This window comes from Podarcis melisellensis, assembly GCF_964234715.1.
Source record: "Podarcis melisellensis genome assembly, chromosome: 5".
NCBI classification, from domain to species: Eukaryota; Metazoa; Chordata; class Lepidosauria; order Squamata; family Lacertidae; genus Podarcis; species Podarcis melisellensis.
Window position 1 is genome coordinate 76,990,304 of NC_138537.1, and position 21,317 is coordinate 77,011,620.

A 21,317-nucleotide genomic window follows, 5' to 3' on the forward strand; every position below is an offset into this window, starting at 1 on the left:
TGTGCTCTGGTTTCCGTCATGGTGTTCTGATGCACCAGAAGTGGCTTAATCATGCTGGCCACATGACCTGGAAAGCTGTCTGTGGACAAACGTCGGTTCCTTCCTGAAAGCGAGATGAGCACCACAACCCCATAGTCACCTTTGATTGGACTTAACCATCCAGGGGTTCTCTACCTTTTATGGTTCAGGACCCCAATATCTTATGGAATGCCTTTCCTAATATGAACTTACTTAGACTCTTGGAGGATCATCTGAGGACCTCTTCTGAAGAAGTCTTGGAAGATGTTGATGGGGGAAAGAACTTTTACAATGGTGGCTCCCCATTTGTGGAATGTTCCCCAAGCAAGGTTTGCCTTGTTACTTGGCTGACATATTCTCAGCATGAGATAAAAATGTACCTGTTTACCTGGGTTTCCAATGGGCTATGAAAACATTATTTCCTGTAAATGTTGCTGCTGAAGCTTTTCTGCTGCTGTAATTGTGGGTTGTTTGTGCGTTGTTGTTTTTTTAAAAAAAGAATTGCACACTTCTGTTATAGTGTGTGTGTACATGTATGGATATATATACAATGCTTATGCTCTTAAGATGTTGCAAGTTGCTGGAAACACTTTTTTGTGTAACAAGCAACTGACAATTTCAGTTGATAATAATTCTGGAAAAGATCTGTTGAAAGTTCTCTGTGGACAAAAGTTATTTGCCACTGCTTACTGATGGACTTTCTGAAGCATCAGTCAGCAGCAAAGGTCTTAGGATGGAATAACTATTTTTGTGGTTTTCTGGGTAACAGTGCATACACTCCTTATAATGTACTCCCTTCCTTGCTATTGGTTTTCTGGATACAATGACAAATTCAGATCTAGGATGGACATCTGGCTGGTCCCAGTTTATTATCTCATGTTTTATTCTGCCCTTGAATTGGCTGCAGCACGTTGACACTGTGCATTGTCCTCACAAGAGTACAGTCTTCTTAATCCTTTTCTGAATATATAAGAGGCTTAAAGTATGGAGAAACATAAAGCAAGCACTTGTTTTATACTAAGCTCTGGCTATGCTGCTTTAATCGTATTTGCACTTACACAAATTCCTCATTTGCCATGGAAATTGTTCACACATTGGGATATAGCAATCAGGGCTGTTATTTCCCCCCTCCTTCCAATACTGCAAGGAAATAACAGATTATTCTCCCTCCATTTTCTACTGTGGCCAAAGCCACATATATCAGGCTTCCCTCAACCTCGATCCATGGTTCCTTCACCTTACGTCTTAGTGAGGTAGTAAGTCTCTGTGTGTATCGTACGAAAAACAGTGCTTCACATCGATAACTAGCATGTCAGGGAGGCTAGAACCAGGGACGGTGCCCCACCATAAGGCAAGGCAACCGCTTGTCTCAGATGTAAAGGTGCAGCAAACTGGTGTCCTCTTGGCCTGTTTGCCGGTTCCGACCATTTGCAGAGCCCTGCACTGCCTGTTCCTGTTTTGTTGACCGGCTAGCAGACTGCGGCTGGTGCAATGGCCAGCTGGCCACCACCTCCAGCCCAGTGACAGGTAGCCAGGAGTTCTGCCACCACTTTACTGCTGCAGGAAAGTGGTAGCAGGGGTCCCAAAGTGCTGCCCTTGGCTATTGCCTCTGCCTTTGAGGTCCCTTCCTCAGAACAAGGCATCGAAAGCAAGGTGAGCCTGCAGAGAAGGCCTGTTTCAGGTGATGCTGTTTATTACCGCAACACGTTAAATGATATTTTGGAGTGGCGGGGCAGGCCTCTTTACCCACAATGCCTCACTCTGAGGAAGGATACTGTGCTCTGCAGAGCAAAGTGGCCCCAAGGTAGCTGGTGGAAGCAGTGGATGAGGGGGCATCATTGGGAGCAGGGGAAGAATGAAGAGGTGATGGTGGTGTGGTGCCAGGAGTGGGGTCCAGGGCACAGGGAGGAGGCAGCTGGTTTGCTGTCTATCATAGACTCATAGCATCATGGAATTGTAGAGTTGGAAGGGACAACAAGGATGAGCCAGTCCAACCCATTGCAATGCAGGAATCTTTGTGCCCAATGTGGGCCTTGAACCCATCACCCTGAGATTAAGAGTCTCAAGCTCTATCGACTGAGCTATCCCAACACTAGTTGGACCTGCTTAGACCTAGCTTTTCATCTGGAGAGCATTAATTTTTGAATGGAAGAGTATTCAGTCACATTAGGCCCTACCTGAAGTCTGCTCTGCCGTGGTACAACCTGAGCCCTCAACAAAAACTAGGCTGAAATGAGAAAGGGGCAATATATATTCTTGTGCCAGGAGGTGCCTTTTATATCATAATAACTTGCCTAAATAGTTATGATTAGCTGCTCTATCTTTTATTCTGTTTGGGGCTTAAGAAACAAACAAACTCATTATGGAAAATTCAGCGTGAAGCTCTTCTTAACAGTGACCCATTGGCAATAATGAGTTAGTTTGACACAAGGCAGTTTAAAAACAAGATGGTGTGTATTCTTTCCTGCCTTGGCTAAAATGAAAGGACTTTAGCATCCATGTCTCTCTCATGCAAGGCATTCAATCCAAAGTTGCTTAGGAACTCTGCTTAGCATGGGAGATTCTGTACATGGGGAAGACAATTTTTGTTGCATATTGCAGCCCCAAGAAGGAACCCCCCACTTTCCTTGCTTCTATCTCATCATCATCAGATGATTATATTTCCACTAACTGGGGTTAAAGAATGTTCAACTCTAGCAATGCCAGAATCTGTGGCCTAGGACCTCAGACATAGCAGAAAGCTACAATTACTGCAAACCAGCTTCCAGCCATAGTTTGGAATCTACTTTGGCAGCACCTCACAAACTGTGGCTTGTAAGCTGTTGCAGTTTCAGACATAACACCAATCCATAGTTTGGCATAACCCCTGCACAGAGCCTTTTTGTGTTATTAAACATTCCGGGGTTGCGGGTGGGAACAGCATCAGCATTCAGCCTTTTGACTGAAATCACAATACATCTCACAACATTAATATAGCAATACAGAACTCGCCAGGCAGATTGCTAAGATGAGAGGCATTAAACCTGCACAACACATTACATAATGAAGACTGATTTGGCAGGCTTGACTGATGAGAGATCCAGTCACGCATCCCTCCATCAGTTGCCAGATTTAAATAAATGGTATTCATGAGACAGTAAGAATTTTAGAAACAATTCCCTCCTTTTGCAATCACCCATTTTATGCAAATAGGAAAACAGAGGCAAAAACATACGGCCCAAATACTGGATACTGCCTTAATCTCTCAACACCCCAGAAATACCCTATGTACAAACAAGCAGGAAGCCTTAACAGATCCCCACTATTTCCCCCCCTGCTTGGTTTCCTGCAGTTCCATCTTGCAACAACAACAACAAAACAATGTGCTTCACAGCTTGCAGTTCATTTGAGTGACATGTAAAATGAGAGTGACCTGCAGAGGTTAGAGGCATCTTATTTGGCAAATGGCACGGGGCAGATGGAGAGGCAAGTTCGGCAGTGACATCTGCACGGCGTCCTTCCAGTAATGCGACAATTGCTGGTAGACAATGCAAAGCCTTTCTAGTGTGAGAAAGCAGTCGATTGGAGTCATAGTAAGTGGTTTCTGCTACCGGATGCCTCCAGTTGGGCCTGCCTCAATTTGGGACTGTTTCACACATTACACAGCAACAAGCCTAACACAGAGTGGGAGACTCAATGAGAGTACACAGCTAAACCTGGATCCCTGGTGAGCATGCCTGTATGACGTACAAAGTTTCAAACACCAATTTGTCACAATATTTTCGAGTGCGCACTTCAAAACCCAACCTAGGTGTACATTTAAGGGATGTAGCGTTTGTGTGTGAAGAGGCCCTTGCTTAATGCCACAGTGCGTTACTTCGTTTTGTTATCAACTTCAGCTTTCTCAATCTTCTGTCCTGTGAGGAACTGCCATATCCCCCCTCTGTAGTTCTCGTTCCCCAGAGCATAGATCAAAGCATTCACGGCTGGCGAGGTTTTGGCAATAACAGCAGGGATCTGTTAGGAAGCAGAGCATGTGAGGAGGTTAGATAAGGATGGGTTTGTGTTTACACAGAATTTCATAATGAAATGATCAGCAACTAATTTTTAACAGCGGCCATGTTTTTCACTGAGCTGGGACTGATGGAAGAAGAAGAAGAAGAAGAAGAAGAAGAAGAAGAAGAAGAAGAAGAAGAAGAAGAGGAGGAGGAGGAGTTTGGATTTGATATCCCGCCTTTCACTCCCTTTAAGGAGTCTCAAAGCGGCTAACATTCTCCTTTCCCTTCCTCCCCCACAACAAACACTCTGTGAGGTGAGTGGGGCTGAGAGACTTCAAAGAAGTGTGACTGGCCCAAGGTCACCCAGCAGCTGCATGTGGAGGAGCGGAGATGCGAACCCGGTTCCCCAGATTACAAGACTACCGCTCTTAACCACTACACACCACACTGGCTCCCAATGGGGGGAGGAACAACCTCCCCCATTCTTCCACACTCTCTCTATTCCTACGTTCTGCCACTTCCATTTGGGCTCCTTAAATCTTGGGCCCACACAGCCGTTCTTGGCTCTACCAGTGGAGCAAGGGATCGCACATTTCCTCTGGGTTGTGGTGCATTTGCCAGGATCTCAGGTGTGCTCCTCTTTGCCTGGACTCGGTGGCCAGGCAGGGGGTGATGATGTTTATTTCCCCACTGCCATCCATTTATACGGTGCTTTGCAGAGTTAGGCAAAAGGGTTAGTGGCCTGTTCCCAAGGATTTTACAATCTAAAATGGATTGTGTTTGGGGAAGACAGCAGAGGAGGTGGATGGAGAAGAAAGGGGTGGATGGGAACCTATTAAGCTGCCTTATACCATGGCAGACCATTGATCCATGTAGCCAGCAGTTCTACAGGATTTCAGACAGGGGACATTTCTAGCAATATCTGGGGAGATGAGGGATTGGCCCTGGGCATTCTGCATGCAAGGAATAAGCTCTGCCATTGAGCTGCATGCTCCAATCTCCTTGCCTCAGGCTTCTGGGTGTTCTTTCTTGTACTCTCCCATTGATACCAAGTGCTTAGAATGGTCTGCATTGCAAAAAAGATCTTTGTGTTCTCAGGCTATTTTTACATACCATTCGAATTTTGGGGGAGATGAAAGTCACATTTTCAACGGCCGCATAGAAACATAAAAGCGAGTAGGGACCCCAGCAGATGACCAAAGATTTCACTGGCAAACCAGTATTAAACTGGAAAAAACAAGAACAGAGAACGTGGTATTGCGTAAATAAAACTCATATAAAAAGTTAAGATTGATACAGCCAACAAAAACCCTTTGGTTACAACAGGAGCACATGATTTTGAGACAAAATAAATGTTTCCAGCACTTTGCCACAAATAGATTCCCCTCCCCCTTTTAAATGGCAACCATGAGGAAGTTGAAAGATTGCTTCTTTTGTGTATCAGACTATATAACCAAGCTATAGGAGATGGTTCCTTGAGTGGGAATGGAAGCTGTGTACAACCCTTTATATGCTGGGGTATTTTCTTACCTTGAACTGTCCTGTTTTCTTGAATTTGTGATCTACCGATTGATAGGCTGTTAGCATGATGAACACCGGAATCATGAAATTGAAAAGGGCCAGAGGAATAAGATAGGAAATATAATTCCTGGAGGGGGGAGGGGAGAGAGGAAAGGACAGAGATCTGTCATTCTGTTTGCAATGTTATATAACTGATATTAAAACCACTTAGGAGAGAAATCATATATTCAATGAGGTTTAGCAAAACATCTTAAGTGGCAGCTCTCTATGTTAAACATACTGGTAATAATAGTTCTGTAGGACAACTCTCTCTGGTGGGCTGCCTGATTTCTTAGGAGGCACAATAAGATTAGTGGAGGTGAGGCACTTTCTCTCAGTTTCTCATTTTTCTAGCCTTAAGTTCAGTTCTCCACATTAGCTTGCAAACTTTTTAAAAAAACAACCTCACGGAAATCCACCAGCATTTCAATGCAAAATCCTTTGAATATGCACGAATATTCAGTTTTGCCTCATATACAATTTTTTTTTGTAAAGCAATTTCCCCTAATGCATTTTTGCAAGTGATTGTCATCAATGTGTGTGTTTTATGCATATTTTACCGCACTATGTGCATTTTTGTACATGTCACATGGCTGCAGAACTGCATTGCACCATTCAGAATGTCAAAGGATGGCTGTGTTTTAGCAGCACAAGAGTGATATTCTGCCAGGCAACCTTTTGCCACTGCCATGTATACGTTTGTCTGTAAAATTCATTTTTACTAGTTGCCCCTCCTTTTATTTTTATTTTAAAGCCACACAGAAATGCCTAGACGGAACACACCTGTCTCCTTTGCTATAGTCCAATGTGCAACATGTTCTTAGAGGCTCGTAGTCATATTCACCCCATCCTAGAAGAGGCATCACAGCCCAAAAGGCAGCAAAAAGCCATAGAAATATCACCATGGAAATCACTGAGCCCCACTGTAGCTTACTTCCTGTAAATGAGAAGAAATCAGATTCATAAACTTGGAATGGAAATAAAAGCAGCAACTCTGAGTCAATTGACCAGGGATTTCTATTGAGAGAGTAGGCCGTGGTTAGAAAAAGGAGTGACTAACATGTTGAAACAGGTAGTTTCCTCTTTAAGACAATGGATGGTAAAAGAAAAAGCCAACCTTCATGATATTTTGGATCTATCTAAAAATTCTAATATCTGTTTTTCTACACTCCAATGAAGGCTGCTTTAGATTGACTCAAGATGGATACTTAGGACAAGATAATTTTTAAAATTCTGACTTTAAATTGTTCATGGACAATCAAATCCAATTTAAAGTAGAGATAACACTGTCTTCTCTACTGGTGCATGAGACAATTACAATGCCTTATATCAATAGTATTGCATCATGGGCCCTGTTCTACAGGCAATTTACTGTCATGCCCAAGAATTTACTGTCCTACTGTCATGCTTTGGACTTGTAATGTGGCAGAATGAAGTAGAAGCAGATGTTCCTCATGTTTCCTGCTCTCCATGCCAGAAAAGCATCTCCTCTACCTTGGAAAATTGAAATATATCTGGTGCATCTACCAGAATCCAGACATGAGGACATTTTCCCCCTGCCCCACCACCCCAAGGCAGCACCATCACATCCATAAAGGTAAAGGTAAAGGGACCCCTGACCATTAGGTCCAGTCATGACCGACTCTGGGGTTGTGGCGCTCATCTCGCTTTATTGGCCAGGGAGCCGGCGTCCAGCTTCCGGGTCATGTGGCCAGCATGACTAAGCCGCTTCTGGCGAACCAGAGCAGCACATGGAAACGCCGTTTACCTTCCCACCGGAGTGGTACCTATTTATCTACTTGCACTTTGACATGCTTTAGAACTGCTAGGTTGGCAGGAGCTGGGACCAAGCAACGGTGGCTCACCCCGTCGTGGGGATTTGAACCGCCAACCTTCTAATTGGCAAGTCCTAGGCTCTGTGGTTTAACCCGTGTCCCTATCACATCCATAGTACTTGGATGTTAGCATTCTGAGAGCATAATCTTCCATGAAATATTTTGGAAAATCACATCCATAGTACTTGTGATTTTCCAAAATATTTCATGGAAGATTATGCTCTCAGAATGCTAACATCTGTTTCAGAGCTACTGCAAACAATGTCTGATGCTTTTTAAAAGCACATATGATTTAAACTGATAGGTAAAGATGAAGGTTTGTATCAAATAAAGTCATCTGGTTAGTGCAAGGACTTCTGCCTGTGCAAGAGGACTTCCCCTCTCTCTCCTCTCCCCATGTGCCCTTGCCCCTGCATGTTCCCAAACTGTTCTGGGTTCCCCCCTTTCTCTGGAGGAGATTTCAGGAAGGGCACGAGGGGGGCATGCAAGGATGGAAGATGGGCAGAAAGCCCTGTTGCACAGGGGGAAGGTCTTTGTCCTAAAGTGGTAAAACTTCATTCCACTTTCTACCACCGACCAGCAAACCTCTTTTAAAATTCTTAAGTATTTTATTTGTCATGTTTCCATACCAATTTGTAATACTTTTTAAAAAAATAATTTTTATGAAGTACAAATTAGAAAACATACATATTTACAACAAAAGAAAATACAAAGGAAAAAGAAAATACATATAACTAAGGAAAAAAATTAGAGAATACTTTGCCTCTTTTCATATTTACAGTTATTTATACCTCTATAAAATGATATTCACAATAAAGGAGTGAAATGAAAGATAATACATCAGAAAAAAGAAAAAAAGAACAAAGAAAAAATAAAGAAGTAAAAGAAAAGGATCATAGGTGAAAATTTTTAAAAATTTGTAATACCAATTTGTAATACCTTTACATCATCTCTCCTTCTTGTAAACCGGGGTGGGTGTAATTTACAATGAACTAATGATCTAGATCAGGCATCCCCAAACTTGGCCCTCCAGATGTTCCGGGACTACAATTCCCATCATCCCTGATCACTGGTCCTGTTAGCTAGGGATGATGGGAGTTGTAGTCCTAAAACATCAGGAGGGCTGAATTTGGGGATGCCCGATCTAGATCTATACAAATACCAGGCTAGTACTTACTAGTGCAGTATTGATGATATCGGTCCCAGGCAATGGAAGCTGCAGAGCTAATGCTAGTCAGTGCTGTCAAAAATCCTTGAAATCCATGAATCTGGCAACCATCAGAGCCATAGGGCCAGTATCTGAAAAGAGATAAATGAAAACATTGGAACACTGATCTCACGCCCTACCTGGATAGGAAGCAGGGCCTGACCAAGACATTTTGCCACCTGAGGTGAACCACAAAATGGCTCCACCCACCTGGGAAGAAGGGGTGAGGGAAGACTTATATCAGGAACAAGGGGGAAAATAAAGATTTACTTTAGGAATAAGGGGGAGTGCAGCGGCAGCAACAGAGGGCAATGCATCCCTTGGAGGCTGAATCTGCTGCCCTTGTGGATCTTGCCACCTGAGGCAGTTTCCTCATCTTGCCAGCCCCAACAGGAAGGCAAAGTGGGCATCACCAGAGTTACGTGGGTCCACTCATGCTGTATCTTTTATGTTTGTGTTGTTGGAAGTACAATGACAGGGAACATTCAGTGTGTGAATTAAGAGGTTAATTCTCTTTCTGTTTTGGCTCACAGCAGACTCTGAGTGGCTGGAGGTTCCAGTCAGCTGGGAAAGAATTGCAAGCGAGCAAGATATTTGAGATTTGGCAGTTAGTGGTGTTTGCAGGGACAAGCGGTTCTGAAGGAGCTTCTCCTCTGTGCAGGTCTGGCTGAAGAAAAGAAGAACCTCTCTGTATATTTCTCCTCAGGTTATACCCTGCTCTTGTTCACTTTACCCTAAGTAAAGTATTATCCATTTCTTTTTCTCTTTATTCCAATCTCTCTGCTAACTGGTTATGGGCTCAGAAACACTATTGCTGTCACAAGCAAGTATGGCTCTTTTTAAAAAAGTTTTTATTTATACCTTTCAAGTTTATACATTTCATTTACAATCAATTTAACATTTCAAAAATGGACTTCCTTCCCCCTCTTTTTGCGGTGATCCATGCCCCCCTTGCGGCGGTGATCCCAGGGTTCCTCGTTAAAGGGGTCTTGAGGGGGAGGCATTGGCCATACACCGAGAGGTTGTCTTTGCTCTCCCTTGCGATGGCGGCAAAATGGGGGGTGGGCTCTCTGCTTGAACATATGTTCTCCAGAGCCAGCCCAACCCCCCCACATTCTGGATAACCCTGATGTCTCGCAGATCCCCAGCTGGGGACTGGGAAGGATAAACGCCTAATGCCTGAGCCAAGGTCTCCCTACATCTGAAAGTTAATAAAGTTGTGGCCAATTTTAATCCCATAGCACGTTGTCTTGAGTCATTATTCTGCTCAGGGGGTCGCCTGGGGTTGGGGGGGGGGACTCTGACTGTCCATGCAATAAGATGTATCTGCTGTGCAAACTGTATGGAATCTCGATGCATCGCTCCATTCTCTCCTGACTCACTGCACATTGACACTTCTTACCAGGAGCTAACCCCAAATATAGGAATGGTCAGTTTAAGAAGACTGGGAGCTTCTACTATATAGAATTTTGAATTTTGTATGTCCAGACATTGTAGCACCCTAATTTATTTTCGAAGCAGCATGTGTGAGTATCACACCTCTGAAACACATTAGTTTATCAGTGGCTTAAAAGGACAGATAAAACACATCAATTGTCATTAGCACTTTTTTTTTCGTAGAAAGGCATGTTATATTCTTGAATAAATAAATGAATAAATAAAATCTACCTTAAGAAACTAGAGAAAGCTGCAATGAATGCATTGGTGCAGATTCCACAGTCGGACAGTGCAAGGTTGAAAACCAGAAAGTTGCCAGGCGTTCGAAGTGATTTGATTTTCCAGAAAGAGATGATGGTCAGCAAATTCAGAGAGAATCCAAGCAGCGCTGAAAACAAGCACAGGGTTAAAAGGGTTGTTTTATAACTTTCGCTCACGCTTGGACTCAGACGGACCAGAACAAACTACACCAGCCATACCACCAAGCATTCAACAATGCCCCAACATTTCTTACTCACATAGTTACTTTTGTATCCCTGCATCTATCTATAACAATCAGAGTTGGCTTGGACTAGTTATGACAATAAACTACAGCCAGAGAGAAGAATAAGGAATCAAATTGAAACATGGGGCCTTTTGATTTGCATAAAAATAGGGGGTGGTGTCCAATGCTATTCTTCTAGCTAGTACAAGAGAGTTTTGCATGCACACACCCAACTAAGATAACTGGTCAAAAGAAAGAACAAAAAAATTGGACAAATATCAGAAGGGGGAAAGGGTTAACTTCACTCCCTCACCATGGTTCCAGTGCAAACTGGGCTTAACCACCCAGGGCTGTTTTTAAATTTAAGCACAATAACTGTGGCAAAACACATTTTCAGTTTTCCTGCGTCATTTGGTTCTTTGCTTTTACTTGCATTTTTTAATTACAAAAATAGCATAGTGTTTTCCTTATTGGCATTTGTTCCTCACCAAACAACAGCCAACTGTTAGTAACCCAGTTAAGAGATGCAGCCTTTTCCAACCAGGTGCTTCCCAGAAGTTTTAGACTAAAATTCACACTAGCCCCAGACAGCATCTGTCTGTGTATCTCTAGCACACCTCTATTTTTCTCAATTTATTAAAAAGCGGAACAAATTAAATTCATTTTCCAAGAGACCAATGTGGGTTACAATAGATCCCAGTCTATTATTTTAATAATTTGCATTTTTTTAAAAAAAATCTAAACATGTACAGCAAACAATCATGACAAATAAATAAGGAATTTTATTATGCAGATTATAAACATATATAGATTATATAGAATTGATTATATAGATGATAAACAACTCAGGTTTATGGAAAGCTAAATCTGGTATGACAAAAGACTTGAATAGGGGGAAGTTGGTTAAAAGGAGGTGGAACAAAATTGGTTTAATTCTCAACGTATTGATGGATGGCCCTCAGTAGGAAAGTATGTGTGGGTAAAAGGATCAGACATGCTCTTGTCTGTAAGATGTTAATACCACTAGTATTGCCAGTCAGGTGACTGTAAGCATGCCATCTTGAGTTTGACATCGCTAGGAGCTCCCTCAGCCTCAGGAGCAATCCTAAGTGTGCCTTCGAGCAAGATGGTATAACTGAAGCTTCAGAAAAATCAGATCTCCCATGAAAGCTATCTGCAGATTGCCAAAACAAATTGGAAGTCTTCCTGAGTTGCCCTGCAATAATTCTCAGTATCCTCAAATTTCCAAAGCACAAGTGTGCAGCATTATTAGAGGCACTTATCATGGTTTACTGGGGCAGCAATCGTAACTCTTCACGCCATTCTGATCTCCCATGGCCCCACTTAGGACTGCTCTGCCTGTGAACTAAAATGACCTTGGCCCTTTATATTATTGGGAGAAAGCCACAGCTCTGCTTTGCATGCAGAAGAATAAATCTTCAAGCCTCAGCATCTCCAGGAAAGCCTAGGAGACACACCTGCCTGAAATCCGGAAGAGCCACTGTCAATCATTCATTGTAGATAATACTGAGCTAGTTGGGGGTCATAGAATTGTAGATCTGGAAGGGACCATGAGGGTCATTTAGTCCAACCCCCTGCTATATATGTTTGCTCAGAACTGAGGCCCACTGTGTCCAATTAAGTGTGCATAGTACTGGAATTCAAATAATTTCTTCTACTTTATGTGACATCCATTATATTGCTGGATAGTTATAATCGAGGGGCCAGATTCAACTAAATAAAGCTAGTGAGAGCCAGTGCCATGGGTCCTGTTAGCACAACAGGGCTTCCCCCCTCACTTCCCATGCTTCCCCATAACTGCCCCCTCCAAATCAGCTCTGAGGAGTCCAGAGAGCACCCAGAACAGCATTGGGGGGGGGGGAATAGGGTATATCATTCAATCTGGCCAGCAGAAATGCTTGCATCTAGAGCAACACTGAATTCCATCTTAAGACATGATGTAGCCAGAGTTAAGTAATTTTAATTCCCATTGATTTAAACAAGAGAGTTAAATGCATGTGCTTAGTTTTGTGTCATGGATATCAATGAAACTGGATCGTGCCCTGCATTTATTACAAAACTTCAGTGGCAGACATCCAACTTACATTGTTCTTTTTCCTGCGGAGATAATCCCTTGAAAACCCACCACCAACATATTTTTACTAAGACTGTGGCTGCAACCTTAAATACACCTACCTGGCAGTAAGTCCCTTCAAACTCAATGGGGCTTACATCTGGCTGCAAATTTACAGATTTGTATTGTAAATGTATCTGTCATCCACACAACTGGATTGGAGGTCAAATATTTTCCCCAGTCAAAGAGTTGAACAGTTCTTTTTGACCATTAGAACAGGACCAAAATACATCAGCAGGAATGAAAGCATTTTTTTTCACTTGACAGTGATATATGCCACCATCAAATTTCATATGCATAGAGTCATCACACATGGAGTATACTTCAGCTACAAAGTGACTGATTTCAGTAAGACAGATGCATTTTTTAATTCTTTGAATTTTTCATTTCTTGGGAACTAAAAGTGTGCTTAATTTTTACCAGATTGCCTTCTTTTATATCATTTTAAAAGTCAGCAGGCAATTATCTGTGTTTTTAGTAACAACATTAAAAAGCACAGTAAAAGGAAAAAAAATGGTACAAAACTTAACAGGTTTCAGCCGAAGTATAAAAACGAAACTATATATAACCAAAAGGATCAGAATTCTCAGCTATGCTGTTTGCTAATTTATCACTAGCACAACTGTCTGTGAAGCTGAGACACCCAGCTAATTTATTACTAATGCAAATGCATTTGCGCAGTCTGTTGAAATTCCTACAACAAGTTATGTGAAGAAGAAGAAATAGAGGCAAAATCCATTTAGCTGGACTTTCGAGACAGGTTTTTCTTTTGTGAGTATGACATGCTTAAAATCCAGTGCTGTTGAATGATGTGTCCTTCAGCCTATTTTGGGCATCTTCATTCAAGTATACAAGATTCTGTTATATAACCTTGTTAGGTGAAAAAAAGATGGGCACAAATGGAAAGCGATGAGTTTCAGAATAAACAGTAAGATATGAACCATCTGTATGAATCCTCAGTCCTAAATGCAAAAGCACCTTTTAAGTCCATACGGAACAGAAACAATAAAGATCTTTATTCCTGGAATCCTTCAAAACAACAAACTTAACTTTCGCTCCTCAATAGCCTTGTTGCATAACATGCCTTGCAAGCAACCTCTGCCCTGTTTCATAAAGGCATAATGAACAATGGCGTAGCCATAGAAACAAGATTTACCCTGAAGCCTATATTGCTCTATTGAAAGTGTTATGTGGTTATATATAATCTTTCCCCCTTCTTCTTCAAACCACAGTTTTACTTGAGCAATGAAACAGCAAGAAGGTCTGATCTGATCTAAGAATTCTCTGACCACACCACCCTTCATCCCAGCTTACCTTCTGCCATCATCAGGGTGCCCAAACCAAAAACTTCAACTTCAGTGAAACCTTCAGGGAGAGTGTGTGGTGTTGCCATCTTTAAAGCAGCAAGGCCAGACTAGCTTAGGCTCTGCCTCTCCTACTAGCAAACTCCAAGTGACAATCTCTCTCCTTTTTTTTTTTTTTTGGCTAGATGTTCTGACTCTTCCGAAAGCCTAAAGCAGCTTCCTTCTTAAAGGGCCAGGTGGTGCATGGACATGGACTGAGTACGGTACAGTGGTACCTCGGGTTACAGATGCTTCGGGTTACAGATGCTTCAGGTTACAGACTCCGCTAACCTAGAAATATTACCTCTGGTTAAGAACTTTGCTTCAGGATGAGAACAGAAATCACGCACTGGCAGCAGAGTGGCAGTGAGAGGCTAAAGTGGTGCTTCAGGTTAAGAACTGTTTCAGGTTAAGAATGGACCTCCAGAACGAATTAAGTTCTTAACCTGAGGTAGCACTGTATTATGAGAAATGAGCTCTCTGTGCAACCTTTTCCAAAATCCCCATAATACAAGCAACGGACAGCAGTCACCTGCCATTACCAGTAATCTCTGAAAATTATAGTTCACAGAGGGGGAAACAAAACAGGAATATGCTGTTGGTCTTTTCAGCAGTTACTGTTGCAATATGGATAAGAAATTAATCCATTCCTGGTTTTATGCTTATGTAGATTGAGTGACCATTATTTCATCCAAGTTTTCCTCTCATTTGTGTACAGTTTAGGCTTCATATGACCATGCATGCAAGCATTTAGCTCCAACATAAATCTCAAGTAACACTGGAGTCTTGCCCAACTCCCATCGCTATCTACCTCACAGAAGAGCCCTAGCTTTGTCTGCACAGAAGAATGTCCTACTGAATTCAGTGGGGCTTACTCCCAGGTAAGTGGGGTTGGCATAGCAGCCTTAGTCTGAAAACCAAAGAAAGTACTGTGGTGAACAGCTATTTGAAGTAAGGTAATTGTCTTAGCTAATGGTCAGGGGTCCCTTTACATTTACCTTTTACTTTAATTTTCTTAGATAATTTGATATGTAACCATAGCTTGCTATCTCTTTCTCTTAATAAATGGCCTACTTGGGCCTCCATTCAAATACATTTATCGTGGGTAAATAACCACTAATTACAAACAAATGACATAATGTTAAGCTGCCTTTATCATTTAATTCACTTACATGTTAAATGAGCGACTCAGAAAATGAAATGCAACTTTAAGAGAGCGAATCAAACTCTTTCAAAAACTAGGAACATGGGAAGCTGTCTTTGCTGAGTCACACCGTTAGTCCATCCATTTCAGGACTGCCTATACTGACTGACAGAAGCTTTTCAAGGTTTTAGAGGCTGACACTCCCAGCCCTATGCAGAGATGCTAGGGACTGAACCTGTGACCTGCATGCAAAGCAGACACACTATAGCTGACCTATGGCCTTTCCCCATGAAATTACCTCAGTGTGAAATGACCATCACAATGAAATATATGATCAAATAAACAGCAGAGCTGTTACCTCTGATGAGCAGATTCCACGGTTTCATAGAAAAACACAGTGAAACATGCAAAATCCACATGGATGCACAGCCTTATCCCAGCTATGAAAACTTTGATAAAGCCTCTTTGGCATCCAGCTTACATAAATAAAGTACCACACAACTCTGTAAAATAAATTCACCTGACCACAATTGCTCATTTCTCCATGCCCATAATGATTTTAGGTTGTCACCTGAAAGCCTGCGAACAATGGGTTGAGCAGTAGTTCCAAAGGCTATTCTGGAAAATCATTTTAGTTCCCGGGTTTGTTTTGTTTCAGGATTGCTTCTTGCATCCATAGATGGTCTTCTTAAACTATGCAAAGCACCTGAGAAATGGCCAGACCTTTTAATCTGAGCTATGAGGTCTCAAGCAGCTTCAGCCTCTCAACTACAATGGAAAGAATAGCACTGACCTATACTACATGGTATCTTATTAAGTATAATGTAATATTTTAAGGATGATATATAATATAAAGTGCTTTGAGCTTCTAAGGTGAAAAATAAATGCTAAATGTTATTACATTTACAGTCCCCACCAGCTTTTGAAGGTGTATTGAAGGTATTCTATTGTTCTAGGCACGTTTTGCGACAGGCAATTGCATTAACGCGAGCAGTTTCTGAGCTCTGGGTACAGTACTGCACCTAAGATTTCAGATTAAAACTGCCACTGCTGGAAGAAAAGGAGGACCTTTTTCTGACTCCCCACTTCCAGCCACACTCTGAAGACTGGAGAAGAGACCCTCATAATAATATTGGGGGGGGGGAGGGAAAGGACTAGACCATGTGAAAAATGAACGTAAGATATTAGCTGAAGTTCATTCATTTCCAGCTTTGTTTTCTTGTTATAAAAAAGCACACCTGGGCATTCTGTTGTTGCGCCCATAACCTAGGTTTAAGGTGCAACTTAGCTAGCATTCATATCTCAGTTTCTAACACTGATTGCATGTCAAGGTCCCCAGGTCACCCCAAATAACTCACACACCACACAGAATTTTTTAAAAAGGTTTTTGGCATAATTTTGGCCACAACTTTATTAAATTACAAAAATGTGAGTGGTTGCTTAGGCATTGGTTGCGACTATCTGCCCCCCAGTGGGGAACAGACTGACATTCCGCAAGCCTGCGAAAGTCAGAAAAAGGGAATACATTTTGGGGATAGCGATGGAGCAGGGAACCTGCCCTCAGCCCTCCCCAAATGCAACCAGGGGCTCTTGCATGGCCTTAGTCCCTTGACAGGGTTCGGACAAAAGCAATGTTGAGCCCCTGTATTCCTTTAATGGAATACCCAGCAGCAGCAGCACTAGAGGGGCAGGCACAGCCAATCCATGCCCCTCAACCAACCAAACCATAAACCAATGCCTAACCGCAACCTTACAAGTTGTGATGATTTGCTATGCAGTAGGCAAAAACCAAATGGCCCCAGCCAATCAGCCAGATGGACAAAATTCCTACCAGGCCCCTGCCCCAAGAGCAGACGACCCCATGACAGGCATAGCAAGGTCAAAGCGAACAACCCTAAATATAGGGAGGGAGGGACGGGCAATATGATGCACGGGGCAAAAAGAGGAAGCTCTACGCCGCATGCAGGGAGTTTTAACATTTCTGGCTGTCAATCAACAAATGGCAACATTAACTTCTTCCCAACAACAAGGGAAGCCCATCACAACAGTGGCCAAAAATCAATTAGCCTGCCCCACAACTCTGGAGTGTCCTGCCAGCCCCCACCGCAACACGTGCTCTCCATGAAGGAGAACACGCTTTCCCACTATATGGTTCATCTCTGTCTTATGCAGAATTTCCACGAGTGATGCACATTCCTAGCATGGAGATTCTGTAATCATTGGGTGAACCAAGTGGTGAGCAGATGTCAAGTGCCTGGTCTTCTGCATTGTGGGATTCTCTTTTGATGGCATCCACATTAGGATTTGGACCTCGTATTTGACGTGACTCTTATATTTCAATGAAATCAATGGGTCTTATTTCCAAGGAAAGTATGGAAGAAACCGTGAAATATGGTTGTGCAATCAAAATTGATGTTCACCTATACCAGTCTGATATAGTAGTTACTATTGTAATCCTATTTCCTGATCTATTGTCTGTGGTTCTGGAATTGAGAGCCTTCAATTCTGAGTGGAAGCGCCATATTATGAATGTGGTTATTATTATTAGTTCTATTTAACACAGGCTTCCTTCCTTCCTTCCTTCCTTCCTTCCTTCCTTTCCTTCCTTCCTCCAGAGGTCATATCTGCATTTCATCCTGTCTCCATCCCACCTCCAGTTCATCTGAATTGTAGAAGATGTAACCACAGTAACTATAATGACCCTGTACCCAACAGTATTCCATCACATCCATTTTTCATTGCTTCAAACCCTCCAACATTTTTCCCAGTTGAAAAACTGAGACACTTTTGTAACATTCATATTCTCACTAAGAATCACCGCCTGGGCATCAGTGCCCATTATATTCTTCATACGCTGTATCAAGATACATATAATGAATCAAGTTACTTTGCAATGGTCTATCTTGCAAAGGTATCTGTAAACTGGCCATAACCTTTTCCTAAAAGTGTTTAACAATGAACCTGGCTTTCGTTATCAGGGACAGGTCTTGGGGATAGATGCCCAGGACCCCACTCAGCAGAACAAGGTGTGTGTGTGACAAGATGCAACAAACCTGGTTTATCATATTTGGAAGGGGATGAAATAACGGTAATACATGTTACTATTTACAGATGCCACCGCCCCTTCAACAAGACAGGTAAGAGGTCTAGAGTCAGCATTTGCAAGGGCATGATAAGAACATGCAACCTTTCCCCTCTCCTCCAGTGTATAGCAGGAATTATTGACTTGCACCACTGGTAATACTATGGAACAGCTGCATCTCAAATAAATTCAGCAATGCTTGCAATCAGTGATGGGAGGAAGGGAAGAAAATGCACTGGAAGATTGCGCCCTTGTGAGTGCATGTCCTAGAGTAAGTTGCGACCCACCTCCCATTGCACTATCTATCTTCTAGAGACCCAGAGGAGGGGCTTGAAACTTGAAGGATACTGTTGTGCAACGTGTTAACAATTTTAAAAGCCATTCATAGCATGTTCCACAAAGCTGATTTATCAAGATCAAATGCAAAGCATAAAGGAAAATAAAGGCCCGTCCATGATAAATAGGTAAAGGGACCCCTGACCATTAGGTCCAGTCGTGACCAACTCTAGGGTTGCAGCGCTCATCTTGCTTTATTGGCCGAGGGAGCCGGCGTTTGTCCGCAGACAGCTTCTGGGCCATGTGGCCAGCATGACTAAGCCACTTCTGGTGAACCAGAGCAACGCACGGAAATGCCGTTTACCTTCACGCCAGAGTGGTACCTATTTATCTACTTGCACTTTGACGTGCTTTCGAACTGCTAGGTTGGCAGGAGCAGGGACCGAACAACGGGAACTCACCCCGTTGTGGGGATTCGAACCGCTGACCTTCTGATCGGCAAGTCCTAGGCTCTGTGGTTTAACCCACAGCACCACCCGTGCCCCCTCCATGATAAATAGGGGTGGTTAAAGTATATGTGTTGACTTCTATTTCTGACGCCATTTTTATTTGGAGCTACCCCAGCTTACCTTCTACCAGCAGGGCGGTGCCAATACTAAACACCTCTAATTCAGTGAAGCCTTCAGGAACAGGGTATGCCGAAGTAACCATGTCTGCAAGAAAAATGCACCCTATTTTGGGCTCTCCACCCCAGCCACAAAAGTGACCCGATCACTTCTTTTCACTGAATTTCCCAGTAGTCTAAGACATCCTTCCTTCTTAAAGGGCCAATCCGCGTGCTGACACATGAAAGTTCTTATAGAAAAGCTTTGGGGCTTTAATGCCAGCATGGCAATCCTTACAAAAATGCCCTTAATGAGTCCGTCAGAATCCCCATCTCCCCGCACCCCCTGCAACTGCTGCAAATCGCATTTGTGTATTGTGGCAAAAGGAGAAGCATTCACGGAAATCACAACAGGCTCTTTGTAGGGATGAAATTTAAGAACGCCCTCCGGTTAATTCTGCAACACTGGGAAAGAATTAAAGGATGCTGGAATGGCCAGTGGGGGAGTGAGAGGTAATTGGGGAGTGACCTGAATAAAAGCAACAAATGTTATTCAATGTCTAATTAGGGGAAAGGGGACAAAGGGAATTTCTGGAGCACATATTTTGTTGTTCTTATGAAAGAAATCCAATGGCCAGCAGTTTTTGTGAATTTTTTCCCCTCCTTTCTGGTCTTGTTTTGTAATGGGCTGCTAATAACTTTACAGATGAGCAAACCACAGTTACATATCTGAGCTGCTCCCATAGAAAAAGCCTGCTCAAAAGGCCATGGCCCCTTGCAAGTTGGTGCCTGCTGCTGCAAGTCCCACTAAAAGCTGATTCACAAAATACATTTCAAACTTGGGACCAGTTAGAGATGCTGGCCAATGCTCAGCTGAGCTGCTACAAAATGCTAGGCCATGTGACAAATTTGTTGTCTAGTAGAACTTACGTTATCACTAGGAAGGATGGATGGATCTGCCAGTTTTTGTTCTCTCCATTTCTCATTTTTCTAGTCTTAAATTCAGCTTTCCACATTTCTGAACAAGTTGGCAATTGTTTCAATAATAACAAAAAAATGCTTGTGAAAATTCATCCGCATGTTAGTGCAAATTTCTCTGAATAGACACATTTTTGCAAGGCTACTTTCTCTTACAATGCATTCTTGTGTGCTGTTTTCACTGCTGTGTAGCCATTTATGCACACTAAACCTTATCATATGCATTTTTCTACACATTACTTGACTGGAGTACTGCATTGCAAAATTCGAAGAAGTGCAATTTTTGAAGAATGGCTGTCTTTCGGTTCACATATTGTTTCAGAAAGTGTGAATTTGGCAGGTTTGTCATCAGATGTGAGAGACTGAGCAGAAGAAGCAATATTGCATTCCCCTTTTTCTTCTCCCGATAGTGGCCATCCATCAAGGTGACCAAGGCTGATATCATCCCCGAACAGGGCCTGAACTTGGACTGAGATGGGTCTACATAATCAGTTTCATCCAAGAATACCTGCAGCTGCTTCACCACAACTCGCTCAATCACCTACCCAAAAAACAACATATTAGCACCTAGCCAAAAACTATTGTAGACTAAAGGGCACCACTCCATCACATTCACCATATCCTGGACCTACCCAGACATGCTCTGCCAGCTAGATTTTATTAACCTCAAGGGACAGGGATCAAGGCTGCACATGGCTGGATGCATAGATACAAGAACCTTGTCAGGGTTCTCAATCCACATCAGCTGAAATTGATCTCATAAAACCTGGCCAGATGTGTCACTGGAGAGCTCGCTTGCTTCTGCACAAACTATGTCAGCAATAACACTATGAAGCCGAACACAGTATATGAAACCCAACACTTTGTTTTCAAGTAGTGTTGTCATCTTGGGTTGGATAGGCACATGCCCTTGTCTGAAATGTGTTCAAATGGCCAGGCAACCGATGTCCAGGCAGAAAAGAACTAAACTTTTATAATTCTTACTTCCACTGGAAGTTCATAAATCAATCTCTAGACCAGAGGAGGAAAAGCTGTGATCCTCCAGATGTTGCTGGAGTTCATCTCATATCAGCCCCAACTGAAGTGGTCAAGGATGATGGGAGTTGGAGCTCAGAAACATCTGGATGGTCACAGGGATCTGCAACAGAAGCAAAGTATTTTTATTGACTTTGTTAAAATGGGAATAGCACTAAAAAAATAAAAAATCAACAGGTTACTAAATTGGGGGCATAATGTAT

At 42.6% G+C, this 21,317-nt stretch overlaps 1 protein-coding gene across 3 annotated transcripts; it reads right to left on the reverse strand.

Moving 5' to 3' along the window:
- Positions 1–857: 857 nt before the first annotated feature.
- Positions 858–19,434, reverse strand: RGR (retinal G protein coupled receptor). 3 transcript variants are annotated; one of them, XM_081913792.1, is made up of 7 exons: positions 19,127–19,434; positions 10,266–10,422; positions 8,568–8,689; positions 6,339–6,492; positions 5,526–5,643; positions 5,109–5,222; positions 858–4,014 (listed from the first exon to the last, which is right to left on the reverse strand). In XM_081913792.1, exons 1-7 carry the CDS (start codon positions 19,206–19,208, stop codon positions 3,871–3,873), a joined length of 891 nt encoding a protein of 296 aa, XP_081769918.1. In that variant the 5' UTR covers positions 19,209–19,434; the 3' UTR covers positions 858–3,870. The 3 variants fall into 3 exon arrangements, with proteins under 3 accessions (XP_081769918.1, XP_081769919.1, XP_081769920.1); XM_081913793.1 differs by lacking the exon at positions 19,127–19,434 and adding an exon at positions 13,967–14,118; XM_081913794.1 differs by lacking the exons at positions 10,266–10,422; positions 19,127–19,434 and adding an exon at positions 8,868–9,183.
- Between the last annotated feature and the right edge of the window lie 1,883 nt (positions 19,435–21,317).